The 25,172-nt window shown below is 39.4% G+C and overlaps 1 protein-coding gene across 3 annotated transcripts in view; it reads left to right on the top strand.

Annotated features, from left to right (window-relative positions):
- Positions 1-24,162, top strand: part of CASP8AP2 (caspase 8 associated protein 2) — a 31,097-nt gene extending 6,935 nt beyond the window's left edge. For all 3 annotated transcript variants that reach the window (XM_054024146.1, XM_054024145.1, XM_054024144.1), the window contains exons 5-10: positions 1,192-1,266; positions 2,361-2,476; positions 7,704-9,940; positions 14,324-17,318; positions 20,648-20,747; positions 21,318-24,162. In XM_054024146.1, the coding sequence (XP_053880121.1) occupies positions 1,192-1,266; positions 2,361-2,476; positions 7,704-9,940; positions 14,324-17,318; positions 20,648-20,747; positions 21,318-21,374 (5,580 nt within the window). In that variant the 3' untranslated portion in view covers positions 21,375-24,162. The remainder of the gene's footprint in view (positions 1-1,191; positions 1,267-2,360; positions 2,477-7,703; positions 9,941-14,323; positions 17,319-20,647; positions 20,748-21,317) is intronic.
- Positions 24,163-25,172: the final 1,010 nt, after the last annotated feature.

Below are 25,172 nucleotides of genomic sequence, written 5' to 3'. Positions count from 1 at the left end.
ATTTTAAAAACCTTATTTACTTTACATACAATAGTTTAGTTATATATTAAAGACTTATAGAAAGAGACCTTGTTAAAATGTATTACTGGCCCGCAAAACCTTAAATTAGAGTGAATAAATGAAGACTCGGCACACCACTTCTGAAAGGTTGCTGACTCCTGTGTTAATGCATGAAGTGTCATGATGAGATTATACCCTTTGACATTTCAGTCTTCCTCCCAATTATATTATGAAAAAACTCTTGCACTGATTATGGAGAAACGGTCAGTATACTTAAGGATGTGATTAGGCTTGTCAGGAAAGTAATCTTGAAACTGCAAAACTTAAACTACTTTACCTTAAACCTCTTAATTGTAGTTCCTGAATAAAAAGAAAATAAATGTTTTGGAAATTTGGAGGCAGTTGGCTAAATTGTGATATAAGTATGACTGTTTGGAAAACTGCATGTTCATTTTTATAAAAGTTTGAATCATCCAGAAGTTAGGAAAAAGTATCTTATATTAGAAACTCTAAAACTTTGTTTATTCTTTTGACCTCAACAAGAACTTGTTCCTTGACTGTTTTTTGGAAAGTTTGGGTTTTGGCATTTTTCATTATATTTATTTTAAACTGAGTCCTCTGCATTACATAAAGTCCACGGGGTCCCTGATGGGGACTCATACTTTACAAAACCAGAGAAAGCTACAGGACTTGCTCTGCCCATAGAGCTCTTAAAGGTTGTAAGAGAAGGAATGCATGCAGAACTGCAGCTTAGCACAGCTTTTAAACTCATCAGAAGTTCCACTTCTGCAGAAGCTTGTTTTGTGACTCCAGATAAGCTCATCTTCATCTAGTGGCTTGGCTCCCTGTAACTCCCTAGCTTACTACTATTGTACATATATGCACATGTAAGTTTACTCTGCTCATGTGAAATTCAGTGAGCTTTTTTGTAACTTTTTTAACACCCAAACTGGGGAAGTTATTTTATGTACTCACATGAATAGGCTAACATGTTGGTTTTTTTTTAAATCTGACAGCTTTTTTTCTGACAAGTTAATATTTTAAAATGAGAATGGTTTTGGGAAGAAATGTTATTTTATAAGCTACGTCCTTAACTACAGAACAATTTCCAGATACAAATCTTATAACCATTAACTTAACCAACTTTTGCATAGTCAACCTCTATAAAGTCAAAACACCTTTATTTTACAGTTGAAGGCAGAGTATGGAAAATGTCAGCAGCAGATTAAAGAGTTGATGAAGAAGTTTAAGGAAGTACAGGCACAGGTACTGTGTGCTAAAGGGTATCTTTAAAACTTATCAATGAGAATTCAGTTTGCTTTAAATACACTAATATGGCATCCGATGTATATTGCTTTGAAAGAATAACACAGCTATGACGAAATGGGTATTCCCCCACGAAAGCTTATGCTCCAATACGTCTGTTAGTCTATAAGGTGCCACAGGACTCTTTATTGCTTTTTACAGCTACTTAAATATCGTACCTTTCTGGTAGGTATCTACTGCAATAACTTTGCCAGGAATCTTTAAAGCAAAAGACAGTCACTTGTGCCTTTAGTAGATAAATAAACTTATGTTTCTAAAAATTACATACAAAATGTAAGCTAGCCTGTTAGGAACCCTAACTCTATACTTTAAAAAAAAAAAAAAAGAGAGAGAGAGCTGGCTGGCTGCTTCTGGAATGATGTCCAATTCTTTTGTTGATAATGTCTATTTAATGTTTAGTGTCAGGGTCTCTGCAGCCATTCAGAGTAGTTAATCCTGAAGATTAGGGAGTTGAAAGCAAAAAATGAAGACCTGATGCTGAACACCTCAACTCCCACTGATGGCCGTGAGAGCTGAAGATGCTCAATGCCTCAGAATTTGTTCCTATATAATTTTATTTTGTCATGCTTTGATGAGAACAATCTGATGCCCACTATCAATTCCAGTAGGCCCGGTGTAGACTAATGTTGCCAGGAGAGAATTACGGTCACTGCCCTGTAGAGCTTACAAGCTAAATTGTACACTTGACACAATGACAGTGAGAGCAACAAATAGTAGAGGGCCTGGAGCAAGGAAGGATGTGGATTACATCAGTGCAATTCTATGGGCATGCCGTATAAAACATGGTTACATCTTGGTGATTATATTTTTTAATATATCAAAAACACAAGGAACAGAAGTAAGAGTGAAGACTTTTGACTCGTGTAGAGACCATTCATTCACTGCCTTTTACATCACTGTTGCAATACATTTTGTAGTCAGTTTTAATAGGAATGTCTGTTTTTCTAATTGCTATCATGTGTCTAATGATGTTTTTATGCATGTATGAGGGTAAATATTTCAGGCTAATTCTCCATGTGTTTTTTTTTAAATAGAACTCCATTCTACAAAATGAAAATCAGGCACTTAAAAAGAATATTTCAGCACTTATCAAAACTGCTAGAGTGGAAATTAATCGCAAAGATGAGGAAATCAGTAACCTCCACCAAAGGTACAAGTAGACAAGTCTAATTTATTATTTACTTTTTGTTTGAACATAGGTTTATAGCCTTCTATTAAAAACTTTTTATGCATGAAAAATCACTGTTTAGTAAATGGGTTGTCTACTGCTAATCTTAGTACTTTTTTCTTTTTTTTTTTTTTTTTTTTTTTTTTTTGTCAGAAGTGCTGATCTGAACTCTCTGGATTCTACCCAGGGATCATTGACAGTTTCTAACAGACTGACCATATGCTTAACCTTATCTTTGCTTCAAGTTTGAACTGGGGAGTTTAATCGTCCCATTGTATGTGCGTTTCAGTGTAGACAAGTGATCTCCAACCTTTTTACACATAAGATCACTTTTTGAATTAAGATCAACCCAGGATCTACCCTTCCCTGAGGCCCCGTCCCGCTAATTCCATTTCCCCCCTCCCTCCGTCGCTCGCTCTCCCCCACCCTCCCTCATTTTCACCAGGCTGGGGCAGGGGGTGGGGGTGCAGGCTCTGGGCTGTGGCCAAGGGGTTCAGAGTGTGGGGGGGGGGCTCCGGGCACAGCCTGGGGTAGGGGGTTGGGGTGCCAGCTCTGGGAGGGCGTTTGGGTGCAGGGGTCATACAGTCACATTATACCTAATCTCCTAGAATCCACTGGACATTTCATGAATTTTATTAGTGTCATTGGTGGTTTGTAGATCCAAAATCCTTCAGGGATTGTCACAAATCAGTATAACATTCTCAACTGTGGGGTGTGCATTGGCTGAGCCTGGGGTGGGGGGTTGGGGTGCAGGAGTGAGGGGTGCAAACTCTGGGAGAGAGTTTGGGTTCAGGAGGGGGCTCCAGGTTGGTGCAGAGTGTTGAGGGTGCAGGAGAGGATGAGGGGTGTGGTCTCTGGGAGGGAGTTTGGTGCAGGAGGGTGCCCTGGGCTGGGGCAGGAGGATTGGGGTGCAGGATGCGGTGCAAAGTGTAGGCTCCGTCGGGGAGGCATTTACGATAGGCAGCTCCCGGCCGACAGTGCAGTGGGGCTCAGGCAAGCTGCCTACCTGCTGTGGCCCCACGCCACTCCCAAAAGTGGCTGGCTGATGGCATGTCTCTGCAACCCCTGGGGAGGCGGGGCAGCAGGTCTCCACACGCTGCCCATGCCCGCAAGCGCCACCCCCGCAGCTCCCATTGACCAGTTACCTGTTGGGGAGCCCTGCTGCGCTGCCGGACTTTTAGCAGTCCGGAGATCGCGATCAACTGGCAGAGGCTCCAGGATCAACCAATCAATCATGATTGACCAGTTGGTGACCACTGATGTGAACTATTTCATCCATATTTCTGCTTCAGGGCTAGTCTACTCTAGGGTCTCAGATTGATTAAACCCAATAAATATTTTTGGATACTTCTTGCTGGCTTTTCTAGCCAGATGTTGAAGAGCTCTACCTCCACTGTTAGTTGTGAGGGGGCTCTCTCTATTAGCAACTTGTCATACTCTCGCTGTCCTAGGCCAGGGAGTTCAAAGTACAAGCGTGTAGACTAGAAAGGAGTTGGCTGGCTGGTTCTTGGACTCTGAGGCTAAGGCACAGGACTGGGACTTTGGAGAGCTAGGTTAAATTCCCAGCTCTGTCACTCACTACCTCTGTGACCTCAGGCAAGTCCCTTAGTTTATTTGTGCATCAGTTTATCCATCTGTAAAAGGGAATCTTTTTTCATATCTTATTAAAGGGTATTGTGAGGCTAAAACCGTTATTTGTGAGATAATCAGATGTTGCAGTGCTGGAGGTCATTAATACCTAAATTGTATGAAGTTCTTTTTGAGATGATTATCAGAAGTGCTGTGACTGAGGTCAAAAAATGTTAATTTGTCCTTATTCGTAGTTGTCATAAGGTACTGTCCACATGAATGTATTTGAATAGTGTATAGTCTGATAAACACACATTGCCTTGTCCTGTTATCCTGTTAGTTCTTTCAACTGATGGCTGTGACAAGTTAGCTGGGTTTTTTCCCACAACCTTGAGTTTAGTGTTCTAGATCTCAAAGCTATTGTTTTCTTTCAAAATCTTAATTTATTTTGAAAAACATTTTCAAACTATACTTCTATAAGTCCCCAAAAGATGAGACAATTATTAGCTACTTCAGAGGTGTTCATCGTGCACTATAGGCTACTAGTCAAGTCATAACACACTGTCATCCCCATTTATCTGTCATTCCTTTTGAACATATTGTAGGAAATTCCTGGTCAAGGGCTGATTTAGTCAGCATAATGGACATTCTTATGGCAATTCCTGACAGACAAATTTTGGGCACATATTTCATGATAGACTTCATCATCATCGTGACTGAAATCTTTCTTTCTTTATAAGGAAAAGATGCCTTGTTGTTTGAGGCTTTGCAAAAACTACAAAGTGTTATATGCTTAGATACCATGGTGATGGTACAGTACAAGAACCTGAATAAAATACAATATACTGGAACTCAAACAATGAAACAGAGTCTTAACCCTTATGTCCAAAAACTTATCTATAGCAATGGTAAATTTGTGAAAAAGTAAACTTCTCTGGGTCTTAAGAGACGAATCTGTAGAAAAATCAGACCCATGTATTTCAGTTTTGATGCTTTAATTCCACACAGTGGCCTACTGATAAAGAAGAATTGGTACATTGTGACAATATACAGATTGCTAATCTTAAACCACTTTACATAGCTGTTGAGTGAGAGGGAAATAAAGTGGTTATTTAAAAAATTACTTAGATGCCATCAAGTTCACAACAAATGTAAGTACCCATATGCTTTTAGCTGTCAGGCTACATGCCTTTCAGAGTCTGTTGCTCTTGATGAAAATACTGTTCTCCTTGTATTGTTGCACTATGATGCCAGAACATAGGTTTTCTACAATTAGCGTAATCAAAACAAGCTTATACAGGTATTCAGCAAACTCACAGGATTTGATGCAGATGTTGGTGAGTGGTCCCAGTGTAAATACTTTCTAGTCATATCAGGCTACTCTCTATTAGTGTAAAAGGGGACCAGGATTAAAACATCTTGGTGGACGCAGTCACAGTGAACACTTAACGGTAGAAAGCTGAACTGGTAAAGGTGAGCTATTCTGTCTAATCAGATCTAGATTTCAAACCCAATTAACATAATACCTAAATAATACTAAGGATTAGCATTTTTACTTACTTTGAAATGAGTTATTACATAATCTCCAATGTGACTTAGTCTCAGTCTAATAAGGACAGTGGGTTTTTTAGTGTATATTAAATTGAGGGCAAAATTAAACATTAGCACTAAATGAAAATCAGGCATACTAAAAAAGGAATAAAAATGACAAAAATTCAAAACAAGCAGAGTGCAGAAAAATGGCTTTAGGGAATCACAGCAGCAACAATGTTTTATTGACTGGAAAGCATAAGACCAAAAATAGGGACAACCACATTTTTTTCATCCATAGGCAAATTTCATATTTGGCTGCTAACTGGTCAGCAAATAACATTTCTCTGCTTGGCACCGACATGTGATTGTCTCTCTTGCCCTGAAGTTCCTTACAGGTTTGTTCTTAGCTTTGAAGGTACACTTGGATTCAGTTTAGAAGTAGGTATCAGAGCTATCTCATCCCTGACTCTAAAAACAACTACAAGCATAACTTCTATATGTTATCACTATGCTCTTACTTTGTTTCCTGGATTATGGACTGGAATTCGTTTAGAGTTAGTCATGAGAGTGTAAGAAACATGGCATTGTTTTTAACCAGTCCCTTTATGTGGAGTGCCATATGCTGGACCTGGCACAAAAGTGAGTCTTTTCTGTTCTAGCTAGGTAGTTTTTACATGCCCCTCGCTATCTGCATAGGCTGCGCTTTTTCTCCCTCCCCCCCCATTTGATGACCTTGCAGCAGTTGCACATGGCCTTGATGAGGCTTGATTATCGTAATTTACTTGTTTTCTTTTGCGTGCAGCAAGTTCAACACAATAGTTTATTTGCTTATTGGTTTGATCATATTACACCTATTCTTACTGACTGTCTACATACTGGAAGGTTTGCTGTCTGAGTTAGTGTGGCTGATTTTTATGATCCCTAATAGCATAAGCCTTGATTTATATTTGAGACCACCTCTGAGTCTTGTACTGATGGTTATTGCTTTTTCACTGCTTGGCAGTAATTTCAAATAATAAAACTGATATGTATAACATACAATTTTATCTTTCTTGCCCTGTGGTTCCTTATGCATTTGTTTTTGGGATATTTCACCACAAATCTTTTTTTTTTTTTTTTTTTTTTTTCAAATTTGTTGCTTTTTGAGACCAAGTGAATTGACTGTCTGCTTTTAAATTTCCAGGCGTACTTTTAAAAATAAAGGGTTTTTTAATGTCCTAGTTTTACCCAATTCTTCCTTCAAACTGAGAATTTAGAAAAATACGAAAAATATTCAGTGTAAATTGTGAAAGATCAAGCTAGGTAGAGCCTTAGGCTGCAATTCTTACTCTGTAGCAGAGATGGGCAAACTACAGCGTCCTGCCTGGCCCTTGAGCTCCCGGCCTGGGAGGCTAGCCCCCGTCCCCTCCCATGCTGTCCTTCCTCCCCCGCAGCCTCAGTTCGCCATGCCGCCAGCACTGTGGGCGGCGGGGCTGAGCTCCTGCCAGGCAGAACTGCTGCGAGAGCTGCTGGCCTGACCCAGTGCTCTAGACTTCGAGGCGGCCATGGCTGGCTCCAGCCGGGCAGCACAGCTGCCAGTCCTGGTGCTCTGAGCAGCGTGGTAAGGGAGCGGGTGGTCCCAGGGAGTGGTCAGGGGACAGGGAACGGGGCAGTTGGATAGACGTGGAAGTCCCGGGAGGCCTGTTGGGGTCGGGGGTGTGTGTAGCAGTAAGGGCAATCAGGGGACAGGGAGCAGGGGGGTTTGGATGGGTTGGGGGTCCTGAGGGGGGCATTCAGGGGGCGGGAAGTGGGAGGGGGCGGGGGCCAGGCTCTTTGGGGAGGCACAGCCTTCCCTACCCAGCCCTCCATACAGTTTCGGAACCCTGATGTGGCCCTCAGGCCAAAAGTTTGCCCACCCCTTCTTTATAGAATTTCACCTACAAAAGCTGCAAACTTGACTTGGAAATTTTAGGATAAATGCCTTGTATTGTAAGCTTTGCTGTCCTTTAGTCAGTACTACTGAATAACAGTTTAAGAAAGAACCAAGGAGTTCATAGAATTTTGGCTTTAGTTAAATTATAACAACAAAAAAAAACTTAATATGATTCTTCTATCTGTTTACAAATAGGTTATCAGAATTTCCCAGTCATCGAAATAACTACGCTAGAACGTATCTTTCAGGATCAACTAATACAAGGTGCTCCGAGATAAATAAAACAAAAGATCCTAAATTCAGAGCTGCTTCTTTAGTAGACAATACAAAGACAGATCATAGACTGAAAACTGACTGTTCCAAAGATGTACATCACAGTTATTCATCTCACAATATGGAGGATGGAAAATCACACTCAGAAAGAAGAAACTCTCCATATTTACTCAGATATCCTCCTGAAGAGCTTTGTAATGACAGTTCTCGTGCCTGTTTCCAAAACTTTGACCACTACTCCAATAAGGGTAACAGGAGGGAAAGAGAAATGAAAAATGGTGAGCAGTATAGCAAGGCTAATGACAACAGGTACAAAAGAGATACATACCAGAGCACTGGTAACAGTACAGATAGTGAACAGGGAAACACAGACTCTCATCAAAACTTGCAAATATATTCAGAAAAATCTGGTAAAAGTGAGCTGCAGCAAGAAAGTAAGAGCAAAAAGCTGAAAGGTAGCCCACCTGTGGAAAATAGAACTGATAGGTGCATTTCTACCTGGGAGAAACAAACAACCATTAAGGAGAGATCACAAACAGTTGAATCTCAAGGTGATGAAAAGGGTGAAAGGTCACAAAACATAAACAAACAGGACCTTGAAACACTTGATAAAGATGAGAAGAATTTTCCACAGAAAAACAAATCAACTGGAAAGCAACAAGAACAACCAAGAAGGTCTGGCCGAGTGAATAGTCCACATTCAAAGAATGAAACTGCAAAGAGCCCACACAAATCACATAAGTGCCCTGTGGAAGACTGTAGAAGAGGAACAGATGGAGACTGCAAGAGGGATAGGGGAGCAAGTGATCATAGTTCCCGAGAAGCAAGATCTTCACCTTCTACTTCCAGCAACAGAGAGCACAAACATATACGCTCCAAGGAAAATAGCAGCAGATATGAATGGGAAACTACATATTCAAAATCAGAGAGACACAGAACTGAAGAAAAAAGGAAAAGAGATAAAGAAAACCAGGAAGAAAGTAGGCATCCTAGAAATGAAAGAAAAGTAACAAAAGAAATTACACACCAGACTGCAAAAGAATCCAAGAAGGTTACAGATGCTACAAAAAATGAGAGAAACAAATTGTCTAAACCAGAAGAAACACCCAGAGTAGCAGACGGTTTAAAAGAGCACAAAGCTAAAAAAGCTAAAGAAGATAAAAATGGAACAAAAAAGGAAGATCTAAAACTAAGCTTTATGGAAAAGCTAAATTTAACTCTTTCTCCTGCTAAAACACAGCCTCTCTGTCAAAATAATGGAATTGAAACAGATTCCAAAAAAGCCAGTAGTGAAGATAGTACAGAGACCCCAGGGCATACAGAAATGTTAACACCTGCCCAACCTATTAGTATTGCTTCACTAGAGCAAACCAAGGTTCCAGTTCAAACAAACTTGGAACCAAAGACACCTGTTTCTGAGATCAAAAGGAAAACTGAAAATGAAGCTTTGACAGAAACTCTAGACCTAGTGCAGCCTGAAGCTTTGGCAGAAACAGTGGATGAACTGCAACCTGAACTGACTAATGATAACACCGTGTCCCTTCCTGAGGCTGGAGTAGAGATGGAAGAGGCAGACAAAACATGCACAGCTCCTGAGCTAGAAAGCCCTATGAATCATGATGAAGCTCGGAACATTGATTATGATGACTTGGAGACCATCAGTTCTGATGATTTTGAGTCCCATAGTGTCGCAGATGATATTAGACAAACGAAGTCAGACTCATTAATGCAAGTGGTAGATACCAATGATGGTGTGTCTGGAGAAAGTTATGAGTATCCCGCCAAGGAAAACAGTGCTTTGAAAACCATACCTTACAAGGAGGGCGTGACTACATCCGAGCCAACTGACGGGTATATACCAGCAGATGGAGGCGTACCCGTAGTTGATCAAAACACTTGTAATTTGGAGCAAAACTTGCCAGAACCAGAAATCAATGCACTAACATCTTCTCATAGTGATAAACTAGATCCTAGAACTAAAGCAAGAGAAACTAACCCAGTTCCTGCTGACGATGACAATTCAATATTAAGCATTGATCTCAATCACTTGAGGTACATTCCAAAGGTTATCAGCCCACTGAATAGTCCAATGCGACCACTGGCTAAAGCACTCAGGATGGAGAGCCCTTGCAAAGGACTTGTGAAGAGTTATAACAAAGGTATTAATTTATATTTTATCCTAGTTTTGTTTTTGATTTTAGATATCTATCCAAAATATGCATTAGTGGGAAGTAAAAATGATTGTCTCTGTGAGATTTTTAAACCCAGAGAATGCAATTTTGCTTTGTCTATGCCATTGCTTACTCTTTCATATTCCCCTTTGTATGTACACTTTATAATGGGAGGGGCGGGGGTGTCTATGATTGCCTGATTGCAGTGGGCAATTGGACTTCAGTGTTTGTGATTCACACACATTACATTGGAGTGAAGGAATTTGTATTAATCTCATGCAAAATAAACACAAGCAACATTGCCATTTTAAAAACTTAGTCATTCAAAAGATGGACAGACCAATTAAGGTATCTCATGTAAGTATCTGTTACCTTAGAGTTTATACATTCAATTAGGGTTGATTCATGAAAATTCATTTTATACAGTCCATTGACAACTATAACTTTTTGATCCACAATGAATGCATAAAATCTTCCAACATATACAGTAATAATTGTATTTGTTGGCGTCTATATACCTGTTTTTTCAAAAGGATTTAAACCCTACCTTAAATGGAAAAAATGATAGTAACCCAAACTATTGAGTCATTACTGACACCTCCATAATATTTTTCACTTCTATGGCAAAGGATCTCACCGCTCTACAAACAGTAGTGAATTAAGCTGTCCAACATCCAAGTAGAGTAGAAAGTAGAAGTAGCTAGGTCTGATTGAAAGTTTTCCATCAACATTGTTTTTCAACAGAAGACTGGGGTTTTGTTTAAATGAATTGCTTTGCAAAAAGTGTTTGGTTGTCTGTGGAAAATTTAGATTTTTGTTGAAATACACAATGCTCACAAACCAAAATATTTAATAAAAAACTGTGATTTTTGAAATGCTGCTGCAGTGTCTCATGGGAGTTGCAGTTCTGGTGCCGCACGCTCCCGTTCTCTTTTATGAGCTGGGATCTGCAGCTGGACTTTATCTCCTGTGAGACACCTTGTCTTCTCTCCAAGAAAGGGGACTGATGCATTATGGGAGATGTCCTACCAGAAAGATCAGCCTGAGATCAGAGGAGAATGGGAGCACAAAGCACCACAGTGACATTTCAGAATTGCATTTCAGCTGAAAACCAAAACATTAAAATTCTTGCCTAAAATTTAAAATTTTCCATTGGGGGTGGGGGAACATGCACACATTTTCTGATCGCCTCTAATGAGATCTCTAGTTACAGATGGTAGACTGGGATCAAAGGGAGCACATTTTTAAAGGTACTGAGGGGCCTAAAGAGGCAGATCAATGCCTAGATGCTTTTGAAAACCCCAATAGATGTTGATCTCATCTTTAGGTGCCTAAATAACTTTAAAAAATTGGCACCAAATGACTTACCTGTGGGAAAGATGGGAATTGGAGCTGGATCTCCCAACTTCCAGAGGTGTGTGTTTAGCCACTAGACAGACTATTTTTCCCCTCAGTTAAATGAATTTGAATGTCTAAATATGTTTTATAAATATGAGATAGTCAGGATGAAAGTAGCAGAAAATTTCATACACAAATAATCATTAGAGTGTATTCATTGAGGAGAAATGGGAGAGGGTGAAGAGTTTTTAAATCCTTACTTTCTGCAAAACTCAGTTTACTTAGTCCTCTGGAACTCTGCCTATTACACTTGACCAGCAACTCTTAAGCCTTTTCATCTGAACAGCCATTCATAAATTTGCATACGTGATATTTAACGTAACAGCAAATATAGCTGATACTAGTTATAAGAAAATAGAAATAGGGGACCTGAGGAGATCAGACCCCAAGTAGATAAATGCCAAATGAAGGACTATCATTTTAAAGTGCATCCCTAGATCTTTTTTTTTTTTTTTTTTTTTTTTTTTTTTTTAAATGCATCTGGTCTAGGACTTGAGCTGCCATATTCCAAAGTGTGTGTGTGTGTGTGTATATTAGTACCTTTATAGCTCTGTGTAAACTTGTCTTTTTCACCAACAGAAGTTGGTCCAATAAAAGTTGTTACAGTACCTCACCAACCATGTTTCTCTAATATCACGGGACCAACACGTCAATAGCAACACTGCACATATCTCAAAGTAGTAATTTTTATCTTTAAGTTAGACAAATACGGGGGTGGGCAAACTATTTTTGGCCTGAGGGCTGCACTGGGCTTCTGAAACTGTTTGGAGGGCCAGGTAAGGAAGGCTGTGCCTCCCCAAACAGCCTGGCCCCTGCCCCCTATCCGCCCCCTCCCACTTCCTGCCCCCTGACTGCCCACCTCAGAATCCCTGACCCATCCAACGTCCACCCCCTGCTCCTTGTCCGGACCGCCCCCCCCCCAGGATCCTACCCCCTATCCAAACCCCTCCTGCTCCCTGTCCTGCCCCTATCCACACCCCCGCCCCCTGACAGGCCCCCCCAGGGACTCCCACACCTATCCAATCCCCCCACCCCCTTATCATGCTGCTCAGGACACCAGGACTGGCAGCTGCGCCGCCAAGCCGGAGCCAGCCACACCGCCACACAGTCTAGAGCACCGGGGCAGGCCAGCGGCTCTTGCAGCCGCGCTGCCCGGCAGGAGCTCGCAGCCCGCCCTGGCGGCACGGCAAGCTGAGGCTGCGGGGGAGGGGGGACAGTAGGGGAGGGGCCGGGGGCTAGCCTCTCAGGCCGGGAGCTCAAGGGCCGGGCAGGATGGTCCCGCGGGCCGGATGTGGCCTGCGGGCCGTAGTTTGCCCACGTCTGCTCTAATAATAGTAGCCATTACATCTCTTTTTGATAGGCAAGAAGTTACTGTCTCCCTTAGTCCTGAAATTCAGTACTCCTCTCTATTATAACTCCTGCTTAGTTCTCCCAGGATACACTTTATGCATATGCTACTACTTTATTTTGACACCTTTTACTTTTTGCTTTAGTTTATTAAAAGTTTGGTTAGGTGGAAAGTTCAGGAGAGTTATTGCATAAAGAAAGCTGAAGAATATTGTTTAATAACAAAAGTTGCAAAACTTGTAGAAGGTAATTAAATGTTATGTAACAGTTAGATATCTTTGTCTCCATTCCTTTCCAAAAATCATTAATGGAATAACAGTTTTACTGCTCTGGAAGCAATATAAAATGAATGTCTAAGAACACTGGCTTCAAACAGAAGAACGTTTGTTTGGGGAAAGTAATTATTTTGAATTCATATTTTCTCTTGTTTTTGACACTAAGTGTTGTGAGATGTCAGTGACAAAAGAATATCTAATACCTATATAATTAAAAATATAAAAGAATTTAATAAATATGGGTGACCAACAAACAAACCCAAACAGCTAAAAATCTTAATCAAATAGTATTTACCACTTAATTACGCATATGTAGATATTTTCTTTTTATAATCGGGAGCCAAAATCTGTCTCTTGTAGCTTGATATTGTACTAAGCCTAACCAGATGACTTTAAAAAAAAAAAAAAAAAACTCCTAATGGATTGTTTTTAAAATAAGGTATTAAAAACTGAAAGATCAAACAATTGGTACACTTGATTGTGAGGAGAGAAAAAAAGCAATTTTTGAGTTAGGAGTATTAAAAAAAAAAATCCTGACCTTTCCCCTTGTCTCCCACATTTCTGTAATTCAAACAGCTAAACTAAACACTTGTTTATCAAAAATTAATAGGAGGAAGAATCTCTTCTGCTGTAGAGTTTGGTTTAACCTCTGGAGTAATCTTTATCTTAAAGTTATCAGCAACTGAAATGAATTTATTGTGTCTGTAGTGCCTAGTGTGATGGGGCCCAATCGTTACTTAGTAGATTCATAGATTTTAAGGACAGAAGGGACTATTACATCCCTTTTGGTAGCCCTGATGCAGAGAAATGAATGCCAAAGTAAATGGATTTATGCTACATATTTTGACCTTCTATGAAACCAGTAAAAGAAAATCAGAATTCGTGTGTAAATCTTGTTACGCTTCGTGGTTTCATAGTTGGATTCTAAGGACACAATCTTGCACAATATTAGCATAACAAGTAACTTACTGGCGTAAAGAGTAAAACAGTGAAAATTTTCAAGCATTTTATTTTTCTTCAAAATATTCAGTGCAGACAATAATATTTTCACCAAACAAAACTTGCATAATCCATACTTGTTTTTAATCTTAAAGACCTGAAAAAATCCCACTGACATCAATGGGAGCAGAATGAGGTACTTATTTTTTATCTGTAATCTGCTTTCTCAATGTTGTTCATATCTACCAGAGTTTAAGATCAAATATACTGAGTAGAAGCTGACAATTCTAAACAATTAATCACCCAGTTCTAATAAAAGGTAAACCACTGAGTCGTCTGGATTTTTCCTAAAATGTTTGCTCTGTGTGGAATTGTGTGTTTATGGATGGTTAACAAACTATTCTCTTTATAGATTTAACCTCTGAAAGCACAGTTGCCTGTCCCTCAAAGACTCTGTCAAATGAAGTAAATAAAGAAAATCAAAAGCCAGTTTGCTCACCTGACAAACACTTAGAGATGGAGTCCCAGCTGAGCATATCCTCGGATGAATTAGAAGAAGGAGAAATTGTAAGTGATGATGAAAAATCCAAATCAGAAAGAAACTCTGAGAATAGTAAAATATCAAGGGGAAGAGCTTCTCCTGAAACACACAATTTGAGCAGCAGTCCACATAACCAAATGAATAAAACTGCATCTTGCAATGAAGATAGTGGAAAATTAGTTTACAAAAAAGGAAATGCAAACAAAAGTAGAGAAAAACATAAAAGTGGAGCTACCAGATCGTCAAAGGAAAGAAAGAAAAATAAAACTGTGAGCATTGCTTGCCTTGAAAAAATAGTTCAAATTATTCTTGAACCTTCTACAGTACAAGAAATTATGCAGATGTTAAAAGCTATACGAAAACAGATAAGGAAAAATTATATGAAGTTCAAGATGCATTTCCCAGTTCAGCATTTTCACAGAATTATAGAATCCGCTATTTTGAATTTTACGTCATTGATAAAGTACCTCAACTTTTCCAAGATGTCTAGATTAGGTGAGACTTTAAAATTGACACTCTGTGAAACTATAGAGTCTAAACTTAGGCATGTTAAAAAGAATGCAACAGTGGAACAGCTTTTTGAACAACAGCTGTCAGATATGAAAAAACAGTTGTGGAAATTTGTGGATGAACGGCTTGATTACTTATTTGAAAAAATAAAGAGAATTCTAGTAAAACTCTGTGATTTAGTAAGCATCGGAAATGAGAGGGATGAAGGAAAGCTTGAAATCAGAACTACACACAAACAAAAATGCACAACAGGTCATAAAAATGATGTACAGAAATCCAGGAAAAAGTCCCTAAAAGTAAAATCTCAAAAGTCTGAAGAATATGTCCTTCCTAAACCAGTGGTAAATTATCAACCATTTAACAAGTGTCACCATGACAAAAATAAAACAGATGCACCAAAAAATGTGATTACAAAATGTCTAAATTCCATTGATAATACAAGGAACTCCCAAACCCAAGTGCTGCCCTCTAAGGAAAATAATTTGCAAGGCACCCTAACTCCACTGAAAAGTGCAAGATATGAAAAGGAAGGCTTTCACATGGTCAGAGATGCTCACAAGTCTGATTTTAATTATGAACTTCTTACAGAACAGCAGACTTCTAGTCTTACATTTAACCTAGTGAGTGATGCACAAATGGGTGAAATATTCAAAAGCTTGTTACAAGGCTCTGATCTTTTAGAAAAAAGCATCAGCAGCATTGATACAGATCAGTGGGAGTTCAGGACACCAGAAAAACAGATCCTGGAAAGTCAAAAATGCAGAAATAATCCTGCTTCTGTTATAGAAGAGGCAGTTCCAATAGAGGCCTGTGTGAAATCTAGACCAGTAGAGGGTATTAATTGGCCTGCAGTTTCACCTGAAAGAGCCTCATCTTTATCATCTAGACTTCAGATGCCAGTTGATCCAGATGTTCTGGATGAAAGCTGTATGTTTGAAGTTCCCCCAAGTGCAGTTTCCAGCAAAGATGACGAATGCAGTTTACAAAGGAATAAGTCATTTGTTTCCTCTATACTCCTTGAAGATCTAGCAGTTTCTTTAACTATTCCATCACCTTTGAAATCGGATGCTCATCTTAGCTTTCTGAAACCTGAAAACACATCCGGTTCAACTCCTGAGGGAGTTCTTAGTGCACATTACAGTGAAGATGCTCTTCTTGAAGAAGAGGATGCTACCGAACAAGACATTCATTTGGCTTTAGAATCTGATAACTCAAGTAGTAGATCAAGTTGTTCTTCATGGACAAGTCGGCCTATTGTTCCTGGTTTCCCTTGTGACCCCAGCCTACCAATGCAAGCAGTAATAATGGAGAAATCCAATGATCATTTCATTGTTAAGATAAGACGTGCAGTGCCATCAACATCGCCAACCCTTGATCAGACTACCCTGACAGAGGAATCACTGGTATCCTTAACCAAGAAAGAAAAGGAAGAAAATATATCTGCCAAAATAAAAAAAGATAATCAGGATACCACAGGCACAACTGTGGAAGAAAAAGATTCTAAGAGCGATATGAATGTCATTGATTCCACTGATGAGCTATGTAATGTCAGTTCTAGACAAGAACAAGCTCATGATTTGCCTGAGCCCCTTAAGGAGCCACATAGTGCCACTGGAAAAGATGATGCTCCTAACTTGTATAAGCCCTTTTCAGAAACATCAAACAAAAATAGCCATGGTAGTGAAAACACAAGTGAAGACTTTAAGCTGTCTCAGATGCATGAATTGAAAGTGCCTGAAAACAAGAGAGAAATATCGAACACTTCAGTAGAAAGTCCTGTTAAAGCTGAAGTTGCTTTTCCTTCTGAATGCAGTGTTGATGCATATATAGATTTGACAGAAGATATTGCCAATGAAAGTGAAGTAGATTTATGTAATCTTGCAGTGGAATCGACTTTAAAAGTTGCAGAACAGGAAATTCATATAGGAAACTTAGATAAAGGTGATACAAAGGAAGAACCATTGGAGTGCAGTGTTAATGCATATATCGATTTAACAGAAGAGCTTTCCAGTGAGATTAAAGCAGATGAGTGCAACTCTAAAACAAAATCCACTTTAAATGTTGATTTGGGATGCCAGACAAGTCTTGATAAAACTAGCAAAAAGAGAAAAAAGGAGTCTGTAACAGACAATTCCAAGTCAAAAAAAACAAAAAAGGAAACTGAATCAGCTAGTGAAAGAAATGATAAAAGTAGTAAGAAGTCTGAGGAGAAAGGTTTAGCTCCCAAAAGATCTTCCAGTAAGAGGACTGAATTGCCTGAGAATAAAGATCCTTCAACTTCCTCCACGTCGCCACGTAGTCTATATGCCAAAAACATCATTAAAAAGAAAGGAGAAGTAGTTGTTTCTTGGACAAGGTAAGAGTATTGACGGTATACTCTCTTGGTGGAGGATGGGGTCTGGAGATATGTTTGAAGTACGGGGATAAAAATTAGTTTAGTTGGTGACTGAAGTTCCATATTTCTACAGAATAAACACAGTAATGGCCACAGCAGTGCAAGCCTCCCCCTGTGCTGCTATAAGTTGAGCCTTTCTCGTCCTTGTTCAGAAAGGACCTCCTACGTTGTGAGAGTGATCTAGTCTCCATAGCCATTTAGTTCTTGATCTCTCTTCTGAGGGTGCCAGTTAGTGTTTGTGTGGGTTGTCTTTTTTGTTTTTTAAACCATATTGACATCTGTTCACTGGAAATGGGTCTGAGACACTAACTCATTTCACAATCCACTGAATGGCTATTGGAAGATGGTGTTTTTTCAGTCACTTTATGTGGGTTGGAATCAGAAAGGTGTCCTAACGGAAAAGTATTCCATATCTCATAATTTCTGATTTATCTAGCCTCCCAGCAGTGATTTTTGTTTTGTTTTGTTTGGAATTACAGATGAAATTCAGTGTTGATAAATGCAAAGTAAGGCATATTAGAAACCGTAATCCCAACTATATATACAAAACGATGGGGTCTAAATTAGCTGTTACCTCTCAAGAAAGAGATCTTGGAACCATTATGAATAGTTCTCTAAAAACATCCTATCAATATGTAGCAGCAGTCAAAAAAGCTAACAATGTTAAGAACCATTAGGAAAGGGAAGATAATGCCTCTATTTAAATTCATGGTATGCACACACCTTGAATATTGCGTGCAGTCCTGGTCACCCCTTCTCAAAAAAGATATAGTAGAAATGAAAAAGGTACACTGAAGTGCAACAAAAATGGTTAAGGGTGTGGAACAGCTTCTATATGAGGAGAAATTGAAAACACCAGGATTGTTCATCTTGGAAAGAAGACAACAATATGATGGTCTATTAAAATCATGAATGGTGTGGAGAAAGTGAATAAGGAATTATTATTTGTTATTTATTGTTTATATATTTATTGTTGTTTATTCCTCCTCATATCACAAGGGGTCAGCCAATGAAATTAATAGGCAGCAAGTTTAAAACAAACAAAAGGAAATACTACTTCACACAACACACCCAATCTATGGAACTCGTTGCCAGGGGATATTGTTAAGGCCAAAAGTATAACTCGGTTCAAAGTAGAATTAGATATGTTCATGGAGGAAAGGTCCATCAATGGCTATTAACCAGGATGGTCAGGGATGCAGCCCAGTTTTCTGAGTGTCCCTGAACCTCTGACTGCCAGATGCTGGGGCTGGACAGCAGGAGATGGCTCACTTGATAATTGTTCTGTTTGTTCCCTTTGAAGCATCTTAGAGAGACAAAGTAGGTCAGGTAATATCTTTTATTATTGGGCCAACTTTTGTGGGTGAGAGTGCTTTCGAGCCACACCGTGCTGCTGTTCGGGTCTGGGCTTGTGTGGCTTGAAATTTCTCTCTCTCTCTCTCCAACAGAAGTTGGTCCAAAAAAGAGATTACCCACCTTGCCTCTCTAATATTTGGGGATCAACACAGCTGCAGCTGCACTGCATACAACTTTGAAGCATCTGACATTGGCCACTGTCAGAAGACAGGATTCTGTGATAGATGGACCATTGGTCTGACCCAGTATGGCCCTTTTTGTGTTCTTGTATAACACTCCTAAATTTTTAACATGAAACATGGCTCCAGAGCCACATGCGGCTCTTCAGAAGTTAATATGCAGCTCCTTATATAGGCACCAACTCTGGGGCTGGAGCTACAGGCATCAACTTTCCAATGTGCCGGGGGGTGCTCACTGCTCAACCCCTGGCTCTGCCACAGGCCCTGCCTGCACTCCACCCCTTCCTGCCCCTCCCCTGAGCCTGCAGTGCCCTGGCTCCTCTCCTCCAGAGCCTCCTGCATGCCTTGAGACAGCTGATCAGGGAAGGAGGGGGAGGCCCTGATCGGAGGGAGGTGCTGGGAGCGGGGTGGGAGGGAGCTGATGGACTGCTGCTGTAGTACTGTGGCACTTTGGCAATGTATGTTCCTTCTCAGGCTCAGGTTGGCCACCCCGAGTTAAGATGTTGAGAGTGCGCTACAATTTCAGATTTATGAAATCTGTTCTAATTCAAATGCCTGAAGCTTTCTCCTCCTGCTGAACTACCTCCTAAAAGATTATGAAGAGTTCATTTTAAATAGCTAGTCATCACATAAGTTTAATTTTATATACTTTGAGTTCTTGTGGAATTTCTAAATAACATACTTTGCACTTATTGGCATATAGAACATTTCATCCAAAGATTTCACCATCAAACAACTGACTCCTCACAGCCACTCTGTGAAGGTGGTATATATGCCCGTTTTACAGATGGCTACACTGAAGCCTTGGCTACACTGGTGCTGTACAGCGCTGCAACTTGCTGCGCTCAGGGGTGTGAAAACGCACACCCACCCCAAGTGCAGCGAGTGCAGCACTGTAAAGCGCCAGTGTAATCAGCACCTGCAGCGCTACACGCTCGCTCGCAGCACTGCAAGCTATTCCCCTGCGGCAGCACTGAATCCCCAAGTATAGCCAAGTTCTTAGGCACAAAGAGGTTATGAGCTATCCAAAGGTCACATAGTAAATCAATGGCAAATTTGGGAATAGAATCCTAACTCTTTTCTGCTTTTGATCATTCTACTCCTATGTAGCTAATAGGAGTGTGGGGAAATGAAATAACCGGTACTCTTAAGAGTAGCGTGTTTGACTTTTTGAGTCTGGAGCAGGGATCAGCAACCTTTGGCATGTGGCCTGCCAGAGTAAGCACCCTGGTGGGCCGGGCCGGTTTGTTTACGTGCCGCTTCCGCAGGTTCGGCCGATCACGGCTCCCACTGGCCGTGGCTCGCCGCGCCAGGCCAATGGGGGCTGCAGGAAGCGGCGCAGGCCGAGGGATTCAAAACTTCAAAATGTGGGATCTGAGTTCTGCACAAATGGTAGAAAACTAGGGGTTAACATGGTAGTACAGTGCCCTATGAAATTTGAAGACCATGGTTTTGAATACTATAGACCTAGGTTCTAAGTCTCTAGGCTGAGTAAACTTCATTGCACCTTTTATTGTACAAATATAGGGGAAGAATGAGAATCTTTTATTCCAAAAATTTAGTCTGCCTGTATATCTATATTAACATGTGCTTGTATGCAGCAACACTGCTGTTAGCTTTACATCAGTAAAAGGAAGTGCCTGCCATCAGTTTCATAGCACTGTTTTAATTAATGTTTCATAGTTTGGGAACAGTGGGGTTTGTGTGTCAAAGTAATGTTTAGAAATTAATTTAATCTTGGAATTTTTTCTTTAGAAATGATGACCGTGAAATTCTATTGGAGTGTCAAAAAAATGGACCATCAGGAAAAACATTTATTTCCATAGCTGCCAGGCTAAACAAAAGCCCAAATCAGGTATATATATTTATTCTAGTTGGACTAGCTACTGTATTGCTACATTTCTGATTGCATAGTCCTGGACCAATATTTTTCTTCAAAGCACTTAAGGACAGAGATGTCAGGCTTCACAAATTAGGAATTATTTTTGTTCTTGTACATGTAGTTGGGGATTGTAAGAAGGGGAAATCTCTCAGATTCTCTTGGGTTTTTTTATTTTGAATCCTAAGCGTTCGTCTTTTGTAGTCTCAAGTCCTTAGGCAGGAATACTATGTCAAAAATAAAGTAGTACTGGACTCCATCTGTCTTGAATCTCAGTAATTATGATGGAGAATGAAGATTTCAATCACTGAAAGTGTAAAGTGGAGCAGAAGACCCATTTACTGTCATGTTCCTAAATCCTTTGGGCACTTTTGAAAAATCTCCCCCTAAAATTCACAAAACAAACTAATGAGTTGAGAGACGAAAGAACAAAAAAATCTAGATAGGTTTACATCTAGAAATTCTAATACTGGAAGATTGATCTGACCTGGTAGATGTTGAAATCCAGAACACTAATAATGTGTGTTTTGTTTTTTCTCCCCTTAGGTTTCAGAAAGATTCAAGCAGTTAATGAAGTTGTTCAAAAAGTCGAAGTGCAAGTAGCTATTAAGCAAGCTGCTGTTGTGATACAGAGTTTTGCTGTTGTCAGCAACGACTGACTACTCCAAGTACACACTTATGGATACTGTGGGAAGTATCCAAGTCGGAACACCTAGTTCAGTAAGCTGGTGCATAGTCGTTTATTAGCTCACTCTTCTCCATACAGTTGAAATGCTTTATCTCGGCTCAAATAGCAACAAGCATTCATTCTTTCAGCCTCCTCTCTCAATAGTATGTCAGCCATATGTGGGGAAAACAAAAACCAAACAAAACCAGCAGGCTGAATGAAGGAGAAAATTCATGTACAAATGGAACAGTGTGAATTCAAAACTGTGGAAATTCGGTTGTTGGTTAAACTTGTTACATAACTGCGGAAACTTGCTCAGTCAGATAAAGCTAGTGAAACCTATTAAAGGTGCTGTAAACAGACTTTGTGTGACAACGTCAAACATGGGTTTTGTAAACCTAAATAATTGCCTGGAGTCCAATTGCTAGGAAATCTTGGGTGTATAAAACATCAAAATACTGTTTTTGTTTGTTTTTGTTTTTTTGTTTTTCCAAATGTGAATTTAAAATACAGTTCCTAATAGGAATAATCCTGAAGTCAGTTGTTCTAGTAACTAGATTATCACATAATGAGAGAGTTGATCCTTTCCTACTGCATGAATTGCTAACAGTGGAATTCATGTGGGGGAAAAATCGGACATTGTGTCAAGGAGTTAAACTAGTAATTAATTCAATCGCCAGTTTTTCAGATGACTGCTTATGTTCTGCAATTGACTGCTGTGGAGTATTCCTTTACTAAGGGCTATTTTGAAGGTGAAAAGTGGCTGTTCAGACTCTGTTTCAAAAATCTTTGTCTGTTAAATTTTGAACAGCTGAATTTTTCCTTCAGAAGAAATGTATAGGTAATACAAATTTACAAAAAGTTCATGTCATTTTGCCAAAAGTTTATCCTCTAACTTGCATCTTAGAAATAGCCATTCAATATGTGGGGGGTTTGGGCACTAAAATTTAATATGATTTAATCACCTTAATTTAAATGGTTTAGAAACATGGACTTTTGTAATTGCCTTGTAAAAGGCGATTTCATACCCAGGGGAAAATCCTTTTCTAAATAGCCACTGAAAGCCTACGTCAATTTAATATACTTGAGCATCATCATGTCAATCTTCAAAAGTTTCCTTGCATAAGATGTCTAACTGTATGTGTTTAACTCTTTAAAATCTTAGAAATTGTTAACTTATATGTTAGTATACTATCTTTAAAATACACATTACCATTTTATAGGTTTTTAATAAGTTTCTTTACAGATGCCTCTTTAATCACAGTCTGCTAACTATGCACTAGACAAATTTGTAATTTGAATGAATAGATGTCAGGGTTCAGGACCAGATTCTGTGGGTCTTTACTCCATCAAAACATAAATTGAAATAACCTGGAGTTTTGCCTGAATAAGAACCTTGCCCTGGTTTACTAACTTCAGTTTCATGCTACAATTTAGGTTGGCTTCCATTTTTTCAAAAGCCAACAAACCCTTATTATACCATCAGCACACCATATGTTATTCCCCTGCCACATATGTCCTCAGAGGAACAACATATTAGACATACATATGTCAGAACAAACATATTAGAACTAGAAGCCCAGTAGACTGTCGGATTATTCCTTGACAATTCTGCTGTTATGTTTTCTGTTTTGCGAGTATTACCTATGGAGTCATGACTGTTATATTGCCAGAAAGTATGAAACCTGTGTTTTATATAGCACCCTATACGATGTTAGAAGTAGTGAATTATTTAAACATAGGTTGTGGTGTTGCAATTGGCAGTTTTCCATCTTATAGACACTTGCTACTAAAACTTGATTGCTTTTAATGATCAAATTCTGTCCTAAGGCACACAAGGCCGCCCCCAGTGATTTCAGTGGGAGTTTTTGTATGCGTATCTGTATTGGCCCTAAAAATTATTTGTGCCAATTGTTAAAACTATAAGTAAACTGATTAACAAGTCTATTCTCTGTATATTCAGTTTGCAGAGTTGCATTTGCTTGCTCTTCTGGAATAATTAGAAGTTGCTGCTGGGGAATGTTTAAAAAAAAAAAAATTCTCCTTATAGAACAAAATGTGTACAGTATCAAAGGCACTAAAGAAAAGCTAATGGCTTTCAGTGCTTGACCTGCCTCTTCCCCCTCACAAAAGCAAGCAATAAATATTATTATAAAGCACACTTGGCCCCTCTTCCTGTTTCTCTATGTTCATAACTAAGAAAAATGATTGGTTTAGTTCTGACTTGAATTCCTTTGTTGTAAATTGTTAAACTATTTTTTTAAATGTTGCCTATTGTAAGTATGTGTACAGGTTCCCATATGGCCATGTAAAATATCTTGTGTATATATGTATATATAGTTTGTTTAGCCAAAGATTTTTAACTATGTAAAACTGCAAGTTTATTTTGTATAAACTGTTTGCTTACTGTAAGAGCAATGCAAAAAATAATAAAACCTTGTAAAGTTCACACTTATGTTCTTGTTGATCAAATGTTGGCTTGAAGTGTTTTGTACCATTGTCTGTAATTTATTCAATAAGAATTTTGATACCATATATGCAAAATGTACTGTCTGTAAACCTACAGTCTAACTTGTAAACCTCAGGTAAATGAAAACAACTTGTCGCTAACGGTGTGACTCCTGCTATGCAGCAGCATTAAAGCTGCTTCTATAAAAAATGAGGATGTTGAGGAAGTTCTTCTCCCTTTCCTCCACCTGAACAATAAACATAAGTGTTTAGCCAGCACTCTGATTACGTGAATTATGTATTGGCTTATTTTTTAAGTGAACTATTAATGTGTTAAACATTTATGTGTCTACAAAATGACTAGATGGGAAACTGAGCCCTCCTTTAAAAACACTCAAATGTTTCTTAAAATATTTGAGAATTGTATAGTTTCCTCTCCCTCTTTCCAAAGTGTACGTGTTGCTGCTGTGAGATTAACATCTAAATTTAGTAACACATGAGGAAGATGGTTTTCCATGGAAAGTAGATAATGTAGTAACTTCCCTCTCTCCTCTCAAAAAAATAAAAAAATCATAATCTGACTTGCTATCTAGGAGTAAATCCTTCTATCAGGTAGGAGTATGGAGAGACAAGCCACCTCCTATAGATAGAGCTGAACCATTCTGTTGGGTAGAAACTAATACATTCAGTTGGCAATAGCATTACAGGGTTTTCCACAGCAGAAATTCTACTTGCAGGCATGGTACCTGGGTAGGTTGCCCATACTAAGGCCCTTTTCTTGTCCTCTAATGGATGACCAGATTGCAATTAAATGCCTGTGTCAGCCTACTCAACTCAGTCACATGGGGCTTCGGCTAAGGAGCTGTTTAATTGTGGTGTAGACGCTCAGGCTGGAGCCTAAGCTGTGAGACCTTCTCCCTTTGGGTATGAGTCAATGCACACAGGCCAGCTGCAGGTGTTTAATTGCAGTGTAGACATACCCTAAGTGTACTCCTTTCACATGGGAGGCCTATGCCTCCACTTTTCCTTGGGGTGAGATTGCACAATCCAACTACACTGATCAGGTCTCTGGGTTGCAGCCTCCTCTGTACCAACCAGGACTAATAGAGCAGGTCCAATTGGGGTTGGCTTCTGCAAGGATTTCCCTTTGCAAGTCAGACACAACATATTTGTAGTGTTATAATTTGTTTTGAAGAAGCTGTTTCTATGATTTATTTTTCCCAATAGGTACACACAGCTCAGAGAAGTGTTTTTAAAAAAAAAAAACACCTGCATCCATATTCACT

The sequence above is a fragment of the Malaclemys terrapin genome, chromosome 3 (assembly GCF_027887155.1).
Source record: "Malaclemys terrapin pileata isolate rMalTer1 chromosome 3, rMalTer1.hap1, whole genome shotgun sequence".
In the NCBI taxonomy this organism is placed as follows: domain Eukaryota; kingdom Metazoa; phylum Chordata; order Testudines; family Emydidae; genus Malaclemys; species Malaclemys terrapin.
Note: the sequence above shows the minus strand (reverse complement) of the source record. Positions and strands in the feature narration are given on the sequence as shown.